General features: G+C 30.3%; 2 protein-coding genes across 2 annotated transcripts; both read left to right on the forward strand.

Moving 5' to 3' along the window:
- Positions 1-7,944: 7,944 nt before the first annotated feature.
- VNE69_04196 (uncharacterized protein) lies at positions 7,945-12,685 on the forward strand (the record flags this gene model as incomplete). The annotated part of the gene is made up of 2 exons (XM_065473447.1): positions 7,945-9,578; positions 12,004-12,685. The coding sequence occupies 2 exons, from the start codon at positions 7,945-7,947 to the stop codon at positions 12,683-12,685; spliced, it is 2,316 nt and encodes a 771-aa protein (XP_065329519.1).
- Positions 12,686-15,392: 2,707 nt separating this feature from the next.
- On the forward strand, positions 15,393-16,490 carry VNE69_04197 (uncharacterized protein; the record flags this gene model as incomplete). Its single annotated transcript, XM_065473448.1, has 1 exon — positions 15,393-16,490. The coding sequence occupies one exon, from the start codon at positions 15,393-15,395 to the stop codon at positions 16,488-16,490; it is 1,098 nt and encodes a 365-aa protein (XP_065329520.1).
- Positions 16,491-18,087: the final 1,597 nt, after the last annotated feature.

Below are 18,087 nucleotides of genomic sequence, written 5' to 3' on the forward strand. Positions count from 1 at the left end.
TTCTATTAAATCTAAGCCAACCTTCTCTAAATATCTTGTTGTGTTCACTAAATCAGTACCGCCACTCGTTTTTCTATTAAAAATCTGACAAGTCTCGCAATTCTTAAGGACCTTTTCGATCTGATCCTTAATTCCTGGCCAATAATACTGTTTCCTCAACTCATAATATACCGTTGTTCTGCTTCTGTGGCTCAAATTTACATGACAATCCATTATTAATCTCTCTCTGTCTTGTTCCAAAGGCATCTCGCCTTCTCTACCACTATCAAATACCCAGTATTCTTTACCTTCTACAATTTTTACATGCTTATTTCTTTTCCCTTCTTTTTGTCTATCACGGCGTGTTTCATTTCTCTTTTTCTTTGCATCTTTTTCTTTTGTATATACCCTACTTAGCGCATCGGCTACGACCATATTTTCTGGAGTTCTATATTCTATCACGAAATCAAATTCCTGAATCTTCTCGACCCATCTATTAATTCTAGCATTCTTAAAGTCGGGCTTGTTTCTTATTTCGCCCAACGCTTTATGATCAGTTTCTATTCTAAATTTCCTACCTCTTAATTCATATTCAAACTTTTTAACGCCCCAAAAAACTGCGTACATTTCTTTTTCTGATATACCATAATTAACTTCCGTAACGGTAAACTTCTTAGACGCCCACTGTACTGGCACCCATTCTCCTTGATTATTTTTCTGTAACAGTACTGCGCCCATGCCTACATTACTAGCGTCAGTCCTCAACAAAAATTCTTTATCATAGTCTGCTATTTGCAGCTTTCCTAGGCCTTTCAATACTTCTTTTAAATTATTAAACTCGTTTTTCATATCATCCGTCCACTTCCAATTATCATTCTTCCCTTTTAAACTATCTGTCAACCTAACTGTCAATCCAGCGTAATTCTTAATAAAATCTCTGAACCAACCCGTCATTCCTAAAAATCTTCTTACATCTGACACGCATGTTGGTATCGGAAACTCTAGGGCTTCATTTTTCTTTATCTCTGACGGTATTATATCTTCTCCATTTAAAGTGACTCCCAATAATTTAACTTCCCGTTGACAAAACTGAACTTTATTTGCATTCAGCTTCAAATTGTTTTCCTTCAGTCTATTTAATACCCTTTTCACTAATTGCTCGTGTTCTCCTATCGTTCGGCTGTACAACACAATATCATCCATATACACCTCTACTCCTTTGCCTTTCATATCTCTAAAAATCCTATCCATAATTCTCTGCAATATCTGCGGGCTATTCTTATATCCCATAACCATAGAGTTCCATTCATAAACCTTGCCATTAAAATCAAACGCCGTCTTATGTTTATCCTCCTCCTCTATCTCAATACTATAGAAGGCCTCTTTTAAGTCGAAAACCGTCATATATTTTGCACCTTGTGTAGCTCTTACAACATCTCTTATGTTAGACAATCTATACTCGTCCTTTTGTACAATATCGTTCAATGCCATCAAATTACTAACCAGTCTTATCTCACCATTTGGCTTTCTGATTGACCTTATAGGATTCCTCCAACTTGAATTTGACTCTCTTATCACTTTCCTTTTTAATAAATCTTCTAGATGTAGCTCTGTATCTTTTATCAACGCCTGCGGAACCATTTGTCCCTTCTTAAATACCTTCATACCCGCTTCAGTATTAATTTTACATTTTTCCAGTTTACAATATTTTATCTCCTCTTTTCCTAACTTAAAAACCTCTCCAAAACTCTTAGCATACTTATCTAAATTTAATCTGATTCTCTTACTCTCCTCTTTAACGGCATATTCTTTTTGATTTTTCTCAAATTTGACTCTAAGTCCTCTTTTTGATCTTCTAAAATCTCGCTCCTGACTTGACTCTGATTCACTACCTACTTCCATTTTGCAACTGTTATCCTTGTTATTCTTTTTATAATAATTATCTCTATTAATCTTCAGTCTGCATTCAAACACCCTATGCCCTTGTCTATCACAATAGAAGCATCTCGGTACTCTCGATTTTTGTCTTGGTTGTTCTCTACTAATTTCTTCATTTATAGACCTAGAAATAATTTTTCTCATTTCCTCATATATCTTTTCTTTTTCCTCTACTTCCTTAATCCTTAACAATAGCTTCTTCCTTATTCCTTCAATATTTTCTTCCTTTTTGATATTTCTCACAATAAAATCTTTTAAATCCATCGAAGCCAACTTGAACAGCTCACTCTTCCATTTCACTCTATCTACATCTCTCAAATCCAATTCATACAATATACGCTCTAACTCCTGTAACATCTTTCTGACCACTTGGCCACAGTCCTCTCTTGTGAACTCTTCTTTAGGTATCGCCCCCATATAAGTGCTTAACATAATTAGGGTTTAATATTATTACTGATTATAACAATATATGTTATATTTTAGCTCCAAAAGTAAAATATTACATGTTTGGAAAATTCTTTAATTCTTGAAAAATATTCATTTATAGCAGCAAATGAACCTTATAAATATTGTTTATATAGAGATTTTCGTTGTTATACATTGCAATGTACAATAAAGATAAATCTTGATCAATAATTGGAAGAAGGAAATTTTTAAAAAATTGCAAAACCAAACGAAAAAAATAATTGTTTTATTTTTGGAAAATATGCTATTTTATTACAACTTTATTTTTTTGACTTTTGCTCCTTCACATTTTTTCCGCTTCGAATTTCGAAAAAAAGGGATATTTTTTAAAAATTCTTAATTTATATTGGTAAGGGGGGGATAAAGTGAAAATGCTCCTATAAATATACTTATTTAAATTTTATAACAATTATTTATCAACAATATTTTTTCTAAAGGTTTCTCTCCCTTTTCTTTGTTTAAAGAATGTGTTTTTATACAATGCTGATTTTAGCTGTTATTTTTTTAAATGTTTTTGCGGATTAGTGGGCGGGTTTAAACAGCTAATCGCAAAATTCAACTTATATATATGGTATAAAACAAGACAAAGAACTCTTCAAATTTACTGGAAACAACATAAACACCAATATAGTAAGCCCAATTTGACGTTTCAATACAAATTGTAGTAGAAATCAGGCATATCGTAATGCTTCAGTTGCATCGTTTATTAACATATATATAAAAATGTTTTTTTATAAGTGAAATGCTTATATGGTGATCTAATTTGTATTAATTTGAAATTCGAAAATCAATGTCACAGTTCGGAGCGGACGCCAGGGGTAAAAAATTAAAAAAAAACTCTTCAGTGAGGATCGAACCAAAAAATAAGAACAAATAAATGTTCGTCTTAAATGATAACCAAAGTTTTGTCTTAATTTTTTGAGGGGTAAATTTTTGCTATTTTTTTATAATAATGGGAGGGAATATTGAAAAAAGGAGAAAAATAAAATAAACAAAATTTTTAGTACTTTATTCATTACCAAGCAACCTTAGATCTCTATCTCTAGTACTTATTTCTTCTATTATAATATCATTATCATCTTCTTTGCATAATTTTACTTTATTAAAATGTATTATGTCTATTACAATACCAGTATGTAAAAAGACAAAAACTTCTTGTCTTTCATTGTTATTCAATTTTATTTTCATGCCATTAAAATTAAAGAAATTTTAAATACAAATTACAAATAAACACCAATTTTTTTTTTATTTTTTACCCTTCTCAAGTAAGCATTTTCCCCTGCGTCCGCTCCGAACGGGTATTTTTTTTACTTAATTTTTTACCCTTCTCAAGTAAGCATTTTCCCCTGCGTCCGCTCCGAACGGGTATTTTTTTTACTTAATTTTTTACCCTTCTCAAGTAAGCATTTTCCCCTGCGTCCGCTCCGAACGGGCGTCCGCTCCGAACGGTGACAATCAATAAGGCTGTATTTCGATGTTCTACTATAGTTGAGGCTTTAATATATTTTCTTTTTTATTTAATAATAGTTTATTAGGCCTTTTTTATCCTTAATTTCATTTTCTTGAGGATGAAATCTGATTGGTAAAAAATATGAAATATATAAAAAACTTGACATATATTTTATAGAAGAGTTGATATAAGAAAATTTTGGGGTTAAAGCAATTATTTGACAAAGACCTCATAAAACACTGCTTGAATTATCCTCCAACAAAATTTTTTGCCCAATAAAAAATTAGAAATATATAGTATCAAATTGGATAGTGATATAGGTTATAAAATTACTTCGTGTTTATTGCCATAATAAATTATGCATTTAATTTCATTAAAGCTTTATGCTACTGTGGCAATAAAGGGATAAAAACAAATTTGTCATTTTTACCCATAGTTGAAAAGTAAAGAGGTAGAGCTCATGAACGTCAGCACAACTGCAATTGAAAATAAGACTGTAAAGTGTCCATAATGCGATGTTGATTGTAAAACAACTTTGAAAATAAATTTGCAGCTAGATGTGTTAGAAGGCTTGTCGAATCGGTGTGTCATTATCAAAGAAATTCATTTTGTTCAATTAACAAGTATTTTTATATATTTCATTAATAAATTATAGTCTTGTAAAGTTAAACAAACTGCCATAAGCGAATTTCTGGGTATTAGTTATTTATGTATGAGACATTTAATTACAAGGTTAAGTTCTCGACTTACCCCCCCCCCCCCCACCCCTAAAAAAAATAAAAAAAGGGGAAAAAATAAAAAAAAATAAAAAAAAGGGGAAAAAATAAAAAAAAATAAAAAAAGGGGAAAAAATAAAAAAACGTTTAATTCTCGACTTAACCCCCCCTTACCCCCCCCCCCAAAAAAAAAAAAAAAAAAAAACTATTCCACAATTGTAAAGTCTATTTCAGGAATAATATCATAAGCTACAATACTAAAATTACCTATTTGAAAAAATTCTAACATTTTATCTAATAGATTTTCACGATATATTAATTTGAATCTGTTAATGTAAATCTTTCTTACAAGATTCATAATAGTACCATGACTAGTTCCGCCTTTTCTTAGTTCTCTTTTAATAACCGACCACATTCCCTCTATAGTCTGAGTATGCGCACCAGTTATATTATCAACAAAATTTTGGGGCTCTAGGGCCTATTCCCGGGTATTTTTTTTGTTTAAAGGGGGGACCCTTTAAACAAAAAAATTATAGAAAAAAAAAGAAATCTCACTTATTTATTTCGAATTAAAAGTTTTAAGAGAGTTAAAAAGGCGTCTTTATAGGCTTTGGAATCATGAGTTTTTAAATTTCTTCTCCTCCAAACATATTCTTCTATATACCCTGGCATTATATAACCTGGTATTCCTTTCCTCGTTTTGATGTCCGATTTGAATTGAGACCACTCACATTCTATTAAATTAGTGTGGTCTCCATCAGCATTGGTGAATCCTTCCTCATGGTTCACGATTTTATGTACTCCGCCAATCCCAGCAACAGCGTATGGGTAGGATCTGTGCCCATCTGTTTTTATTACAGACATGGGACTAATATTTTCAGAGAAAAAGTCGAAGAAAGTTTCTTTTTTTATATTTGGTAAAACTTTAAGAACTAGTTTTCTAGTTTTTTCTTCTACTGCGCCAATTATCCAAGTAGCTTTACTAATTGAATCGTACATTTTAGATGGTGACTTAATAAGTTTTCCTTTAATTATAACACTCTCATCCACTTGTATTGGGTGCTCTGGCCCCAATTTCTCCCATGTATTCTTATTATCTTCAGTTATTACTTCTATAATATTCCTTTTAATTCTTTTTATAGTATTTAAAGAAACCAAAGTATTTTTATTAATATTATATTTATAATTTTTTTCCAGCCATGAATATATTATAAATAAGTATTCGCTTGTGTCTATCTTTAAACTTGAAATTTTTAGCCCCTCAAAAACTGATTTGGATTTTCTACACAATAAGTTAGTACATCTGAATCGAAAACCGTTCGAATAAGAAAAATCATGATCCAAAACCATGCTCTCATAACATTTCGAGCATATTTTAAACTCTTCAAGTAAGCCATGCCTTTGAATAAAGGCCATGGCTGCTTCATTAGAAGAAAAAATGTCAGATCTCGAATTTCTTGGTTCTTCTTCAAAATTATTCATTTTTGGGGGGTTGTAAAAATTTCCCAGTTTAGGGCCTATTCCCGGGAAATGCCGTCTTTTTTACGTTCATTACCCGGGAATAGGCCCTAGCGCCAATTTTGGCTGTGATTCACAGTCAAATGTAGATACTCATATTCTGCACAGATTGTTTGAATATCACTATAACCACGCCAACAATCTGTCACAATTGTGGTCCCCGGAGCAATTTTTCTTGTAATTAATTCAACAAGAGTAGCTCTTGTTCTATTTTCTACGATCTCAAAGAAAAAAGAATTTGCATCCCCTCTCACAACGCCTCCAACTGCCCATACTTGATATTGAAGAACCCTTCCCGCATGGTTTTTACTTTTTACAAGTAAAGTTTCATCAATTTCAACAATACAACCGACGCCGCCAATCGTTTGATTGTTTATATATGTTGAATAAGAGACGTACACGGCGTTATTAAAACGCGTAAACCATCTTGATACCGTACATTTACCTATATCAAGTTCTAACGTGGCGGCCAAATTACTTGAACCCTTTACCCATTCGCAAAGCAATATTAAAAGATCCTCAATAGGCAATTTTGAGTTCTTAAAAACGCTTTGTTTCATTATGGTTCCTTTGTTAGAACATTTTTTACCATCACGTCTTGAATAACAACGATAGTTTTCAGTGTTGGTTCGATTTTGAGTCATTGGTATATTGCATTTATTGCACATAGGGACCCTCAAAATGTTTTTTGCAATTAAAAATTGCATTAACTCATTTTTTTTATAGATGAGTTTTCTAAATTCTTTAATTCTCATTATGGGTCAAATTTTTTATTTTTTTTATTTTTTCCCCTTTTTTTATTTTTTTTTATTTTTTCCCCTTTTTTTTATTTTTTTTTATTTTTTCCCCTTTTTTTATTTTTTTTAGGGGTGGGGGGGGGGGGGGTAAGTCGAGAACTTAACCAATTACAAAAATAAATTCTAAAGGAAAAACAAAGTAGAAAAATTTAATAGTAAATTAGTTTGACAAAAAAGAGTACAACTATATAACAAAATTTAGTAAGCAAAATATCTCAGAAGATGCCGTGTCGATAGTGTTTGGCGTTTAAAAATTGTTGAAAAAAGTCTAAAGTAAGATAATCATGATTCTTATTGACAATAGAAAAATCAACGATCTAGTAAAATTAGTTAAATATTATGGTTACACCGAATTAATAATACACAGTGGCTGCTTTAGTCTTACGCCGAATCGAAAGACTAAATTGCTGAACTCCAAACTGTAATATTTATTGGAGTTTGTTCAGAAATTCATATGATATCATATAACTAAATAGGAAACTTTGATTAGTGCAAAAAATGTGAATCGGCGTGGCACATTTCAAGAACGCCGAAAACTGGTTTACTAATAAGATTTATACCCGGAAGGAACTTTAAAGAAGATTCATTTCCGTAATCATTTTTTATTTTTTCTTACTTTTTGCCGTTTTGACTTTTCATCAAGGAGTGTTTTTAAAACCAAAAAAAATAATACGAAAAAAACACCCTGAGTTGCCCATTTAACCAAATCAAAATAAAAATTTCATGTAAAAATATATAATAATTTTTTATCTACATAGTTTGTTTAAACATTGGTCTTATAGGACTTACAAACATATTTTAGCATTTTTTCAAACTGTAATTTTTTTGAGATGTTAAAGATATTGTATCTATTTTTCATTTTCTTCATGCCCTTTCACTTGTCAAATTCTTAGACTTCTTATTGAATAGCTGCCATCTATTTTTTAATGTTCGATGCCTGTCAAACAATTAAAATATGTAAAAAAAATCATCAGAACATAACGATAAAAAATATATTGTAATTTCGATCATTTTGTTGCTTTATTTATATTATTAATTACTTAAACATTTTATTTATATGAAAATTTTTTTTATATCCCATATGAATATGGTTAAAATATTTGCTTCATTGATATTTATTATGTCTAGTCTAGAAGTATTAGACAACATACACAATAACCAGAAAGTTTATGATGAACTTGCAACTTTGATGATAAAAAAAATAGAAGAAAAGGATTACGTTCAATTTAATTGCAGCGAAGAGTTTATTAAAGTATATCTTTGTTATAATTCTGAATATAAAAAATTTTACATGCATATAGAAATGATATCGTCTTTTGAATTCAATGTAGACTCAAAGCAAATCGTGTTTCAACACGATAATAAATCTGTAAATGAAATTACTGAAGTTATTGAATATTATGTAAAACAATATTTCGAAAATGAAATAAATGAGTCTATAATTTTTGTATACGATCTAGTAAGTTTTGAAAATTGTTTTATCATGAAAAAGATTGTAGAAAATATTAGAAGAATTAACGAAAATAGACGGGTGAATAAAAAAGGATGGGAGATCTATTATGATTATATATGTGAAACAGATTGTTATTTTCTTAGTATGCTCCACAGCATCAAAGACGGCCTATATATGAATGAAAACAATATAAATATATTTGATGTACGTTTTTGCTATATTACTAAACATTTTGATACATACATTAGATTTTGTATCGTTAAAAAAGAAATTTGTTACTTATTTGAATTTAAACTAGAAGCACAAAATATTAATAGACTTATAACCTTGTATGATGCAAATATAAAACTACGTGATGAGTATGATAGGGATATTTTAAATAAAATGCTTGTATTATGTAAAGTAGCTGATATAGATGTTATTGAGAACTATAATATAACAGATAAATTTATATTTACGCCAAACATGATTGAGCTCCCAAAATCAAATATCAAAATTTTCTTGGAATCCGATAAAGTATGTTTTAAATATACTTTTGGTGAATATAAATATCATCTAAAAAACAATTTAGTTTTAGAAGATGGTAAATTATACATCGAAAGGAAAGAATTTAGCGAATTCAAATTTTTTTTTGAAAACTTATCTACAACAAACAATGTGTCAAATGATATTAAGACTGTCGAAATGATATTTAGAATATTAAGAAATCATGACAAAATAGAATTTTTGATCACTAAAATACTAAAAAATAAAGGGTTCTTCCTAAATATAATATATACCCATTTATTATTTTCTGGAGGTACTTTAACCCAAAATGCCTTTAATATATTGATGGACATAGAAGATGAGGCTATAAATGAAGCACTAATAAAGAAAGTTGTTGATATTACACACAAAAATATCCACATAACGAATAGTTTACATTTTTATTTAATAAAAAAATGTCTACGTATGGAGGCAGAAAGATTTATAAACGAAACCAATGTAGATGACGATCTGGTTTATAGAACTTTTATAGATATTTACCACTTAATTGTGATTAAAAAGGCTACAAATGAATCCGAATTGGCCATTAAAAAAAATAATATTAGTTGTATGAAAATAATACAAGAAGCAATAATTACATATAAAAACTATATTAATAACTACAAAAGTGCTCTTTTGAAACATTTGGGTGAAATAACTTTAATGTATACAGAATTGTATGATTTTTACGGAAATGTACACTGGCAACATGAACATAAAAAAAATGAAATTATTAAGTGTTTAGTGTCAAGTGACAGATCTCCAGTGGTCCTAAGATTGCCCTGGAGCTCAGAGAATACAATTCTATAAGTATTCTCTTCCTTCTCCCAACTATGTTTATGGAGGGAAAATGTATAATATTTTCCCGCCTATAAATATAAAAGAAAATCATACCCAGAAGGGTATGAAGAATAATAAAAATATTAGTCTAAAACATTCTTCTCGGACTGATGGGAAACCATCAGTCCACAATGGTGGTAACGGTGAAGAGGATTTGAACGATCACTTTAATAGTCTCATCACGCACATGAAAAAAATATGTCTGAGCAATAGGTGGACAGAATTTAACGGCGAAACTTTAAAACAAGCCGAAGATTTTTTAACTCAGTTCCGCGAAATTGAGGACGTGTATACGCAAGAGAAAACGCTAGATATTGCCAAATCTAAACTTAAAGGCAAGGCGTTAACATGGTTCAGAGCGTTCGAGGGTGATGAAATTACAGACTATGATTCATTCAAAACCCAGTTTAAAAAAAAGTATTTAAAAGAAAAACTAGCAGAAGATATAACTGATAGGTTCATACATCTATACGTGGAGGGTCCAAGAGAAGGCGACATTTTAAGTTACGCTTACGACCTCAAAAGATGTGCAAAAGGAAACCCTGAATATTTTGCCAGATCAAAGATTTCTATAGGAAAGAACTCCCCTGATAGGTTGAAGGAGTCTATTGAAGAAACGAAAGATTGGTTGGAATTGCTGGAATTAGTTGATAACAAACAAACTTTTATAAATAACTATTTAAACAAAAAGAAAACACTTAGTAGGAAACCAACATATGAAGCCACTAAACGAGAAAGGAAAAATAATAAACTTATTGGTGAAAAGGCAGAACAAGTATATTCTGCCAAGCTTTTAAAGTTGGGGAAAGGAAAAAATACTACTAAATTACAAGATATCCGCCCGAGGATAAATTTATATTCGGGAACAACACAAATATCCGCTCTTAATGATACCGGATCTCGAGAGAATCTTAAAAGTAAAACAATGATTCAGAAATTGGAATTAAAACCAATAATAGATACGCTTAAGGTAGATAGAAAAGGAGACCAGGTTGAAGCAGAAGGGAAAACACAAGTTTTTATCAAAAAGACAAAGATCAAGAAAAAATTAAAGATCGAGGCTCATGTAAAAGAGAAATTACCGGAAAACTTCATCATTGGCATACAAGATACCAAGAAACTAAATCTACTAAAAAGTCTCGATAAAATGGAATATGACAGAACAAAGAAATCTGTCTGTACAACTATGGTGAAAAAACCAGACACGTATATAACAGAAATGGGCGGAGAGAATCTAGTTCAGGAAGAAAAAGAAAAAAGTAATAAACTTGATATAAAACCTTCTATAACATTCCATATTAAAGACCAAAGCTCAAGTGTACATCGTAGCATAGATTTGAAAGTGCCAAAGGATCTTACAGCATTAAAGAACATTCAACATAGAAGACTAATGAGTCAAAATGAAGCGATAAGAGTCAAGCCCGTAGAACTGGTGAAAGAAGCCCATACTGGAGAAACTTGTTCGACGTGTACTATCCCGATTGCTTTAGACAAAGGATTTTTCAGGGACAAAGGAATATATGTGAACCCGGGAGAACTTTACATAATTAAAAAACAAGTTGGTTACCCAACTCCTTACATTGAAGAATTACATGATCCACCTGAATGTATAAGATGGGGCTTGAATTTAAGGCATCGTCAGATAAGTACCTGGGAGGAATACAGAGAACAGTCGCCATATAACGGACTAATAAAAAATGTTCACGGGCGTAGTGTACCCCCTGGGCTTAGAAATATACCATTCAATTTTAATTTTATGATAAATGGATGGCGTAAAAATTACGACGAAGGTTTAGAAGTGCCTTACTACACACATATCATTTACACGATGATTAAACCAGGAGAAGAAACAGGAATAGTTTATAAAAATGAGAAATTAGGTGTTCATAAACTACAAAACACAATACAAAGGCGAAACCCGCCGATAAACCTCAAGAAGAAAGTGATTGATAAAAGGGTAAAGTCATATATTACCCCTGTAGCCAAAATAAAGCGAGCCTATAATTCATATAACCTAAATAAGGACGCAGTCACTATTTACTGCAAGTACTTTAAGATGTGTCGTCAAATGGGAACCTAGGAGGCTTTAAAGAAGGGGGGAGTGTCAAGTGACAGATCTCCAGTGGTCCTAAGATTGCCCTGGAGCTCAGAGAATACAATTCTATAAGTATTCTCTTCCTTCTCCCAACTATGTTTATGGAGGGAAAATGTATAATATTTTCCCGCCTATAAATATAAAAGAAAATCATACCCAGAAGGGTATGAAGAATAATAAAAATATTAGTCTAAAACATTCTTCTCGGACTGATGGGAAACCATCAGTCCACATTTAGATTTGGATAAAAATGCGGTTGAAAAGAATACTAATATAATAATGCTTAAATTATCTGAAAATACAAAAATTGAAAATAAATATCAAGAAAGAAGAAAACAAAAAGAGAAAAACTTTAAAAAGTTAATAAAAATATATAATAACCATTTAGTACATGAAAAGATTGACCAAGTGATAGAAAAAGCTCAATATCTAAATAGTGAAAATTTTTTGGAAAAAGAAACAAGAACAATTTTAGAAAATAATTTAATCAATGATGGAATGCAAATAATTGAATCAGCTTTTAATAATTATATTCCGGTAAAAGGAAAAACATATATAGAAAAAATTATGTTCGAAGTAAAGAATTTTTTTTCTACGAATATAGACGAAGAATCGGCGTTTGAATTTAAAATCAAAAAAGAAGAAAGTTTTAAAAAAAACATATATTTAATAATAAAAAACAAGACAAAAGAAAGAGGAAAGGCAGAATTGCCGAAAGCCATTAAAAACTTGTTTAATAGTATTTTCGAAAAAGACGCAATTAAAAAAGAGAAAAGTAAAAAACTCTTGGAGAATATAAAAACTGTTTTGGAGAAGCAAGAATTTAAAACTTATTTGAATAAGGAATTTAGTAAAGATATTCATAACGAATTAGTAAAAGTGCTTGAAATGCACGACAAAAATAAATAATACGAGTTTAAAAATTTTTTTGTAAGAATATGCTTAACATATATTATTATGCTATATTTTGGTTTTCAAAACATATATCAAACATACCAAACAAATTAAATTATGCCTTTTAGCTTTTCATATTTTTATTAACTGTAATTCAAGTCTTTTTTATTTAATATATAATATCGAATTATAGAATAGTCTACCATTTTAATTGCGCATGCCTCAAGTCTGTAAATATGACTGTCTATTTTTAATTTTAGTAAAACCAGTTCTAAAACGTCGTTTTTTGTTTTGTAAAAACTTCTATTTTTATTTTTTTTTCTTTGCAAGTAAGAGGTGGGGTAACCCCTTACATATATAGCAGAGAGATTTGGGTGTGATCCTTATCCAACTGGCACTGTGAGATTTTTACTTACTAAAACTCCCCATATAACTTTCCGGTCCCTCCGCCGTATCCATTGGACTTTGGCTCCAGGAAACCCTTTCCATATATACACTAAATTGCGTTCAAAGTGAACTCGCATCAGACACATTTGACGAACATGGGGGTTATGACCCGGGGAAAGACATCGTCGTACTATCTCAAAGATTCCAAAGTCATCTGTATCACACAAACGGCTCCTTACACCAAAACATCGCAGAGTGGCCTTTGATTGGCTGCGTTAACCACCAGCCTTCCACTAGATTCGGCAACTTATTAACAGAATCTTAAAGAATAGGATATGCGAGCCCTTCTATTGACCTTTTTTGTCTAGTCTTTTGATTAACTCTATGACTCCGCACTTTATAATACACCAGCCATGAACTCCAACTAGGCCGTACCCAACAGATACTTCTATGTATTATTAATCCTCAGGCGTTTCTTAAATTCAAAATCACAGGTGTAAAAATAAAAAAAACCTAATCCATTTATTCCAACAAAAGTAATTTCGTAGAAGGTTCGCATAAGTATCGATATTTCGTTTTTAATATTTATTTCTGAACCGAAACTCATACATGACATCTTCTTTATAAATCTTCAATATTTCTCTTATTGCTCTAAATTCAGTTTTTAAATGACTCCACAGATTCTCTATTCTATTAGTATGATGTTCAAACTCATTAGTAAAGCCAATACTATGATTTACAACTTCATGAACAGAACCGAAATCGCGAACAACAGAACGGTAAGATGCAAAACATCATTTCTTATTATCGTTCCTTGGCCAACATGACGCTTGATAATCTCTAGCATTACAGCCGCAGTCCTATTAGAAATAATTTTTAGAAAACAGTCTTTTCCTTCAATTTCTATACCTCCAACCAACCAAGTCGTTCCAGATATATCTTTCTCCTCTGTGGTAGGATTCGTAATTATACGACCTCTACAGATTGCCACTTCGTCGACCTTAATAGTTTTCATTATTCCCCTCACTTTTACAAAAAATGTATTATTTCATATTTAATTTTTTCTTTAATAGCCCTTTGAAAGAAATATATGTGGGCTCAGAGACTTCACATATTACTGAGATCATGAGGTTATTAGAATTACCCAACAATACAACATCCTAAGTTGTATATGTCTGGACATCCGTGACTTTTGAAAAAAGTACCATTTTTGATGCTTTTTTTGTGCAGACATTTTTGCAATAATGCAAATTCCTTCCAAGTAATTTTTAGGCTTTACTTGGTTCATAAAACAGCCACAGTCACACTTTACAGTTTTTTTGTAAAAATTTAGAGACTTTAAGTACCTCTGCCCGCCTTTTCTTCAACAAAGAATATGTTGTAAAGATCTGAAACTTGCATAGGTGTAAAAAATTAAAATTTAAAAATCGCTTTCCATAAATTCAAAATCACCGAGGATTTTGACATTTATTTGTAGAATGTTACAATGCATGTTCGCATATTCAAATTTTTTTTAACCCTGTGATTTTGAATTTAAGATGCGCCAATCAAGAAATTGGTGATACTATTTTTAGGCCTTAAGGTAGACTTCGACACTAGGTGCCAATCCCGTTGGCTAGAAATGCACAAGTTTCATTGAATCAACCTAGTAGTTATTATGAACATTTTCATCATCTATGTTGTTCCAACTTCATCACAGAAAGTAGAAACAATTTCGGTGAACCTGGAATTTAAACCCAGCCATTACTCAATGGAAACATAGTCTTCAACCACTTGGCTAAAGGGACCTGCGCCTTACTGTCAATTAATAAATATGTATAAAAAGAACTTTGAAGACATATTATCACAAATTTCATTAATTTTTTTTCCTTCCTTTTTCTGTTGTTTGAATTTCCACCAAGGGTGTTTTTAAGAACACAAAAAATTATACGAAAAAAACCCCTAAGTTGCCCATTAAACCAAATTTATTTAAATTTTTATGTAAAAAATATAACAATTATCATTTGTCTACATAATATGTATCAATATTGGTTTTAGATCCCACCCATATTTTTTTTATCTTACAAACAGTAAATTTTTTAAGATTTTAAAAGATATTGTATTTGTTTTTAATTTATCTTCTTTCCCTTTACACTCAAATTCATAGCCTTCTTATTGAATAACTGCCATGCTTTTTTTAAATGTTCGATGCCTGTCAAGCGATTGACATAAGTAGAAAAATTTATCATACTAAAAAATTTGTAAATATATTGTAAGTTAGATATTTTATTGCTTTTATTTATATTATTAATTACTTAAACATTCTATTTATAAGAAAATTGTTTTTACATCTCATATGGATATCGTTACAATATTTACTTCATTTATATTTATACAATCTAATCTTGAAGTATTAGACAAAATCAACAATAACCAGAAAGTTTATGATGAACTTAAGAATATGATCATGAAAAAAATAGAAGAAAAGGATTATGTTCATTTTAATTGCAGGGAAAAGTTTATTAAAGTATATCTTCGTTATAATAATGAATATAAAAAATTTTACATAAATATAGAAATAATATCGTCGTCTGAATTCAATATAGGCTTAGAGCAAATCGAATTCCAACACGACAATAAATCTGTTAATGAAATTACCGAACTTATCGAATATTATGTAAAACAACATTTAGAAAAAATAATAAATGATTCTATAGTTTTGGTATACGATCCAGTAAGTTTAAAAACTTGTCTTATTATGAAAAATATTGTAGAAGATATTAGAAGAATTAATGAAAATAGACGGATAAATAAAAAAGGGTGGGAAATCTATTATGATTATATATGCGAGACAGATTGTTACTTACTTAGAATGTTGGCCGGTATAAAAGTCGGTACAATTATGAATGAATATAATATAAGTATATATGATATGTATTGTTGCTTATTCTCAAAATCTTCTGACACATGCATTAGATTTTACATCAAGAACGGAGACATTTTCTATTTATTCGAATATAATGTAGAGGAACAAAATATTTATAGAATCATTACTTTGAATGACACAAATATTAAGCTAAATGATGAGTATGATGAGGATATTCTAAATAAGTTGCTTGTTTTGTGTAAATTATTTGATATGAATTATACGGTGAAAAATGCGACAGCAGAAGAATTGAAATTTACCTCTAATGTGATTGATATCCCAAAATTAGATTTTAGACTTAAATTGGGATTTGATAAAATATTCTTTAAACATACTTTTGGTGAATATGAATATCATTTCAATAACGATCTAACTAAAAAAGATGGCAAATTATATATTAAAGAAAAAACTTTTAGCGAGTTCAAAATCTTTTTTGAAAACATACCTACAACTGTCAATGTTATAAATGATATTTATGCTGTCGAAATATTATATAGAATCTTAAAATATCATAACTGTTTATTTTAAGATATCTTAAGGGTAATAAAAATACAAATTTATAAATATTCAACATCCCTCCTCTTTTATAAGCTAATATACAAGTACTTTGAGTTGAGACGCATGTCTTTTAAGCCTTCTTCCTTTCGATAATACTATATACGAATTATTTTCTAATCGTTCTATAATCTGTCCTCTATCTTTAAACTTGGGTTGTCCTTTAGCTACAGCAAATTCGTTCTTTATTATCACCTGATCGTTTTCATTAAACACTTCTTCGACTTCTTTATTCTCGTTTGCTTTGTTAAAGATAATAATTTCTTCGTATTGTTTTTCTTTTATTTTTGTCTCGTTTTCTTTTTTACAAGCTTCGTTTGGTGACATTCCTAGTTTCGAGTGGCAGATATTATTGTAAGCCTCTAACATTTTTAATAGTTTTGATTTTAGATTTAGATTTCCCTCTTGTTTGTAAATCCCTTCCTGCACAGTTCTATTAAATCTTTCTACACGCCCATTTGATTGATGGTGAAAGGGCGTTGAGTAATGTACTTTTACTTTATTCTCTATAGCCCAGTTCTTTACTTTGCTACTTTGGTTTTCTTTTGATGAATCCATTATCAACTCTTTAATTAATATTTGTTTGTTAATTTCGTTTATAAAATCTACAATTTTCTGACTATCTCTAGTGGTAATAACTTTTCCAAAACCCTTTCTACTAAAGTAATCAATTCCTGTTATTATATATTGTTTATTTATTGGTCCTATAATGTCTATAGCTACCTTTTCTCCTGTATAAAACGATTTAACGAACAAAAAGGCTTTTCCTCTTTTTGGATTATACATTTTACATCTTATACACTTTTTCAACTCTTCTTCAACTAATTTCTCCATATTATCCCAAGTATATTCTCTTTTAAGCTCTTTGGCTACTATTTTTGCTCCACGATGAACTAATTTTTCGTGTTTATCTTTAATAAGTTTCCTTTTTGTGTCATCATTTAAATCTTGAATTTCATTAACAACTTGGGCATCCTTTTGGTATAAGCGAGATATATAGTCTACATGTGCCATTTCTGCTCCCCTTCTGTATTTTACTGTGAAATTATACTGACTAAGTCTATCTAGCCATCTCTGTATTCTTTGAGAGCCTATTTCTCCTTTATTCAGAACTTCTAAGGCTTTATGGTCTGTTATTACTTCAAATTCATTCCCGTACAAGAAATATTTAAAATTCTCCATTCCCCATAATACTGCTAAGCATTCCTTTTCACTGATACTATAGTTTATCTCAGCAGGTAAAAGTCTTCTTGAAGCATATGAAATTGGATAAATCGTTTCACCTTGTCTCTATGAGAGAATTGCGCCAACACCCGAATTACACGCATCTGTTTCTAGTATAAATGGTTTTGTATAGTCTGGTTGATATAATGCTATATTTGATTTTATAATAGTTTTAAGCTCATTAAAAGCTTTATCTTCCAGTTCTCCCCAACAAAAATTTTTATCTTTTTTGAGTAAATCATACAAGCATCCTGCAACACTTGAGCACATGGGAATAAATTTTCTATAAAAATTTATAAAGCCAAGAAATTCTTGTAAAGATTTTATATTTTGGGGCGGTTTAATT

The sequence above is a fragment of the Vairimorpha necatrix genome, chromosome 4 (assembly GCF_036630325.1).
Source record: "Vairimorpha necatrix chromosome 4, complete sequence".
Classification (NCBI taxonomy): Eukaryota; Fungi; Microsporidia; family Nosematidae; genus Vairimorpha; species Vairimorpha necatrix.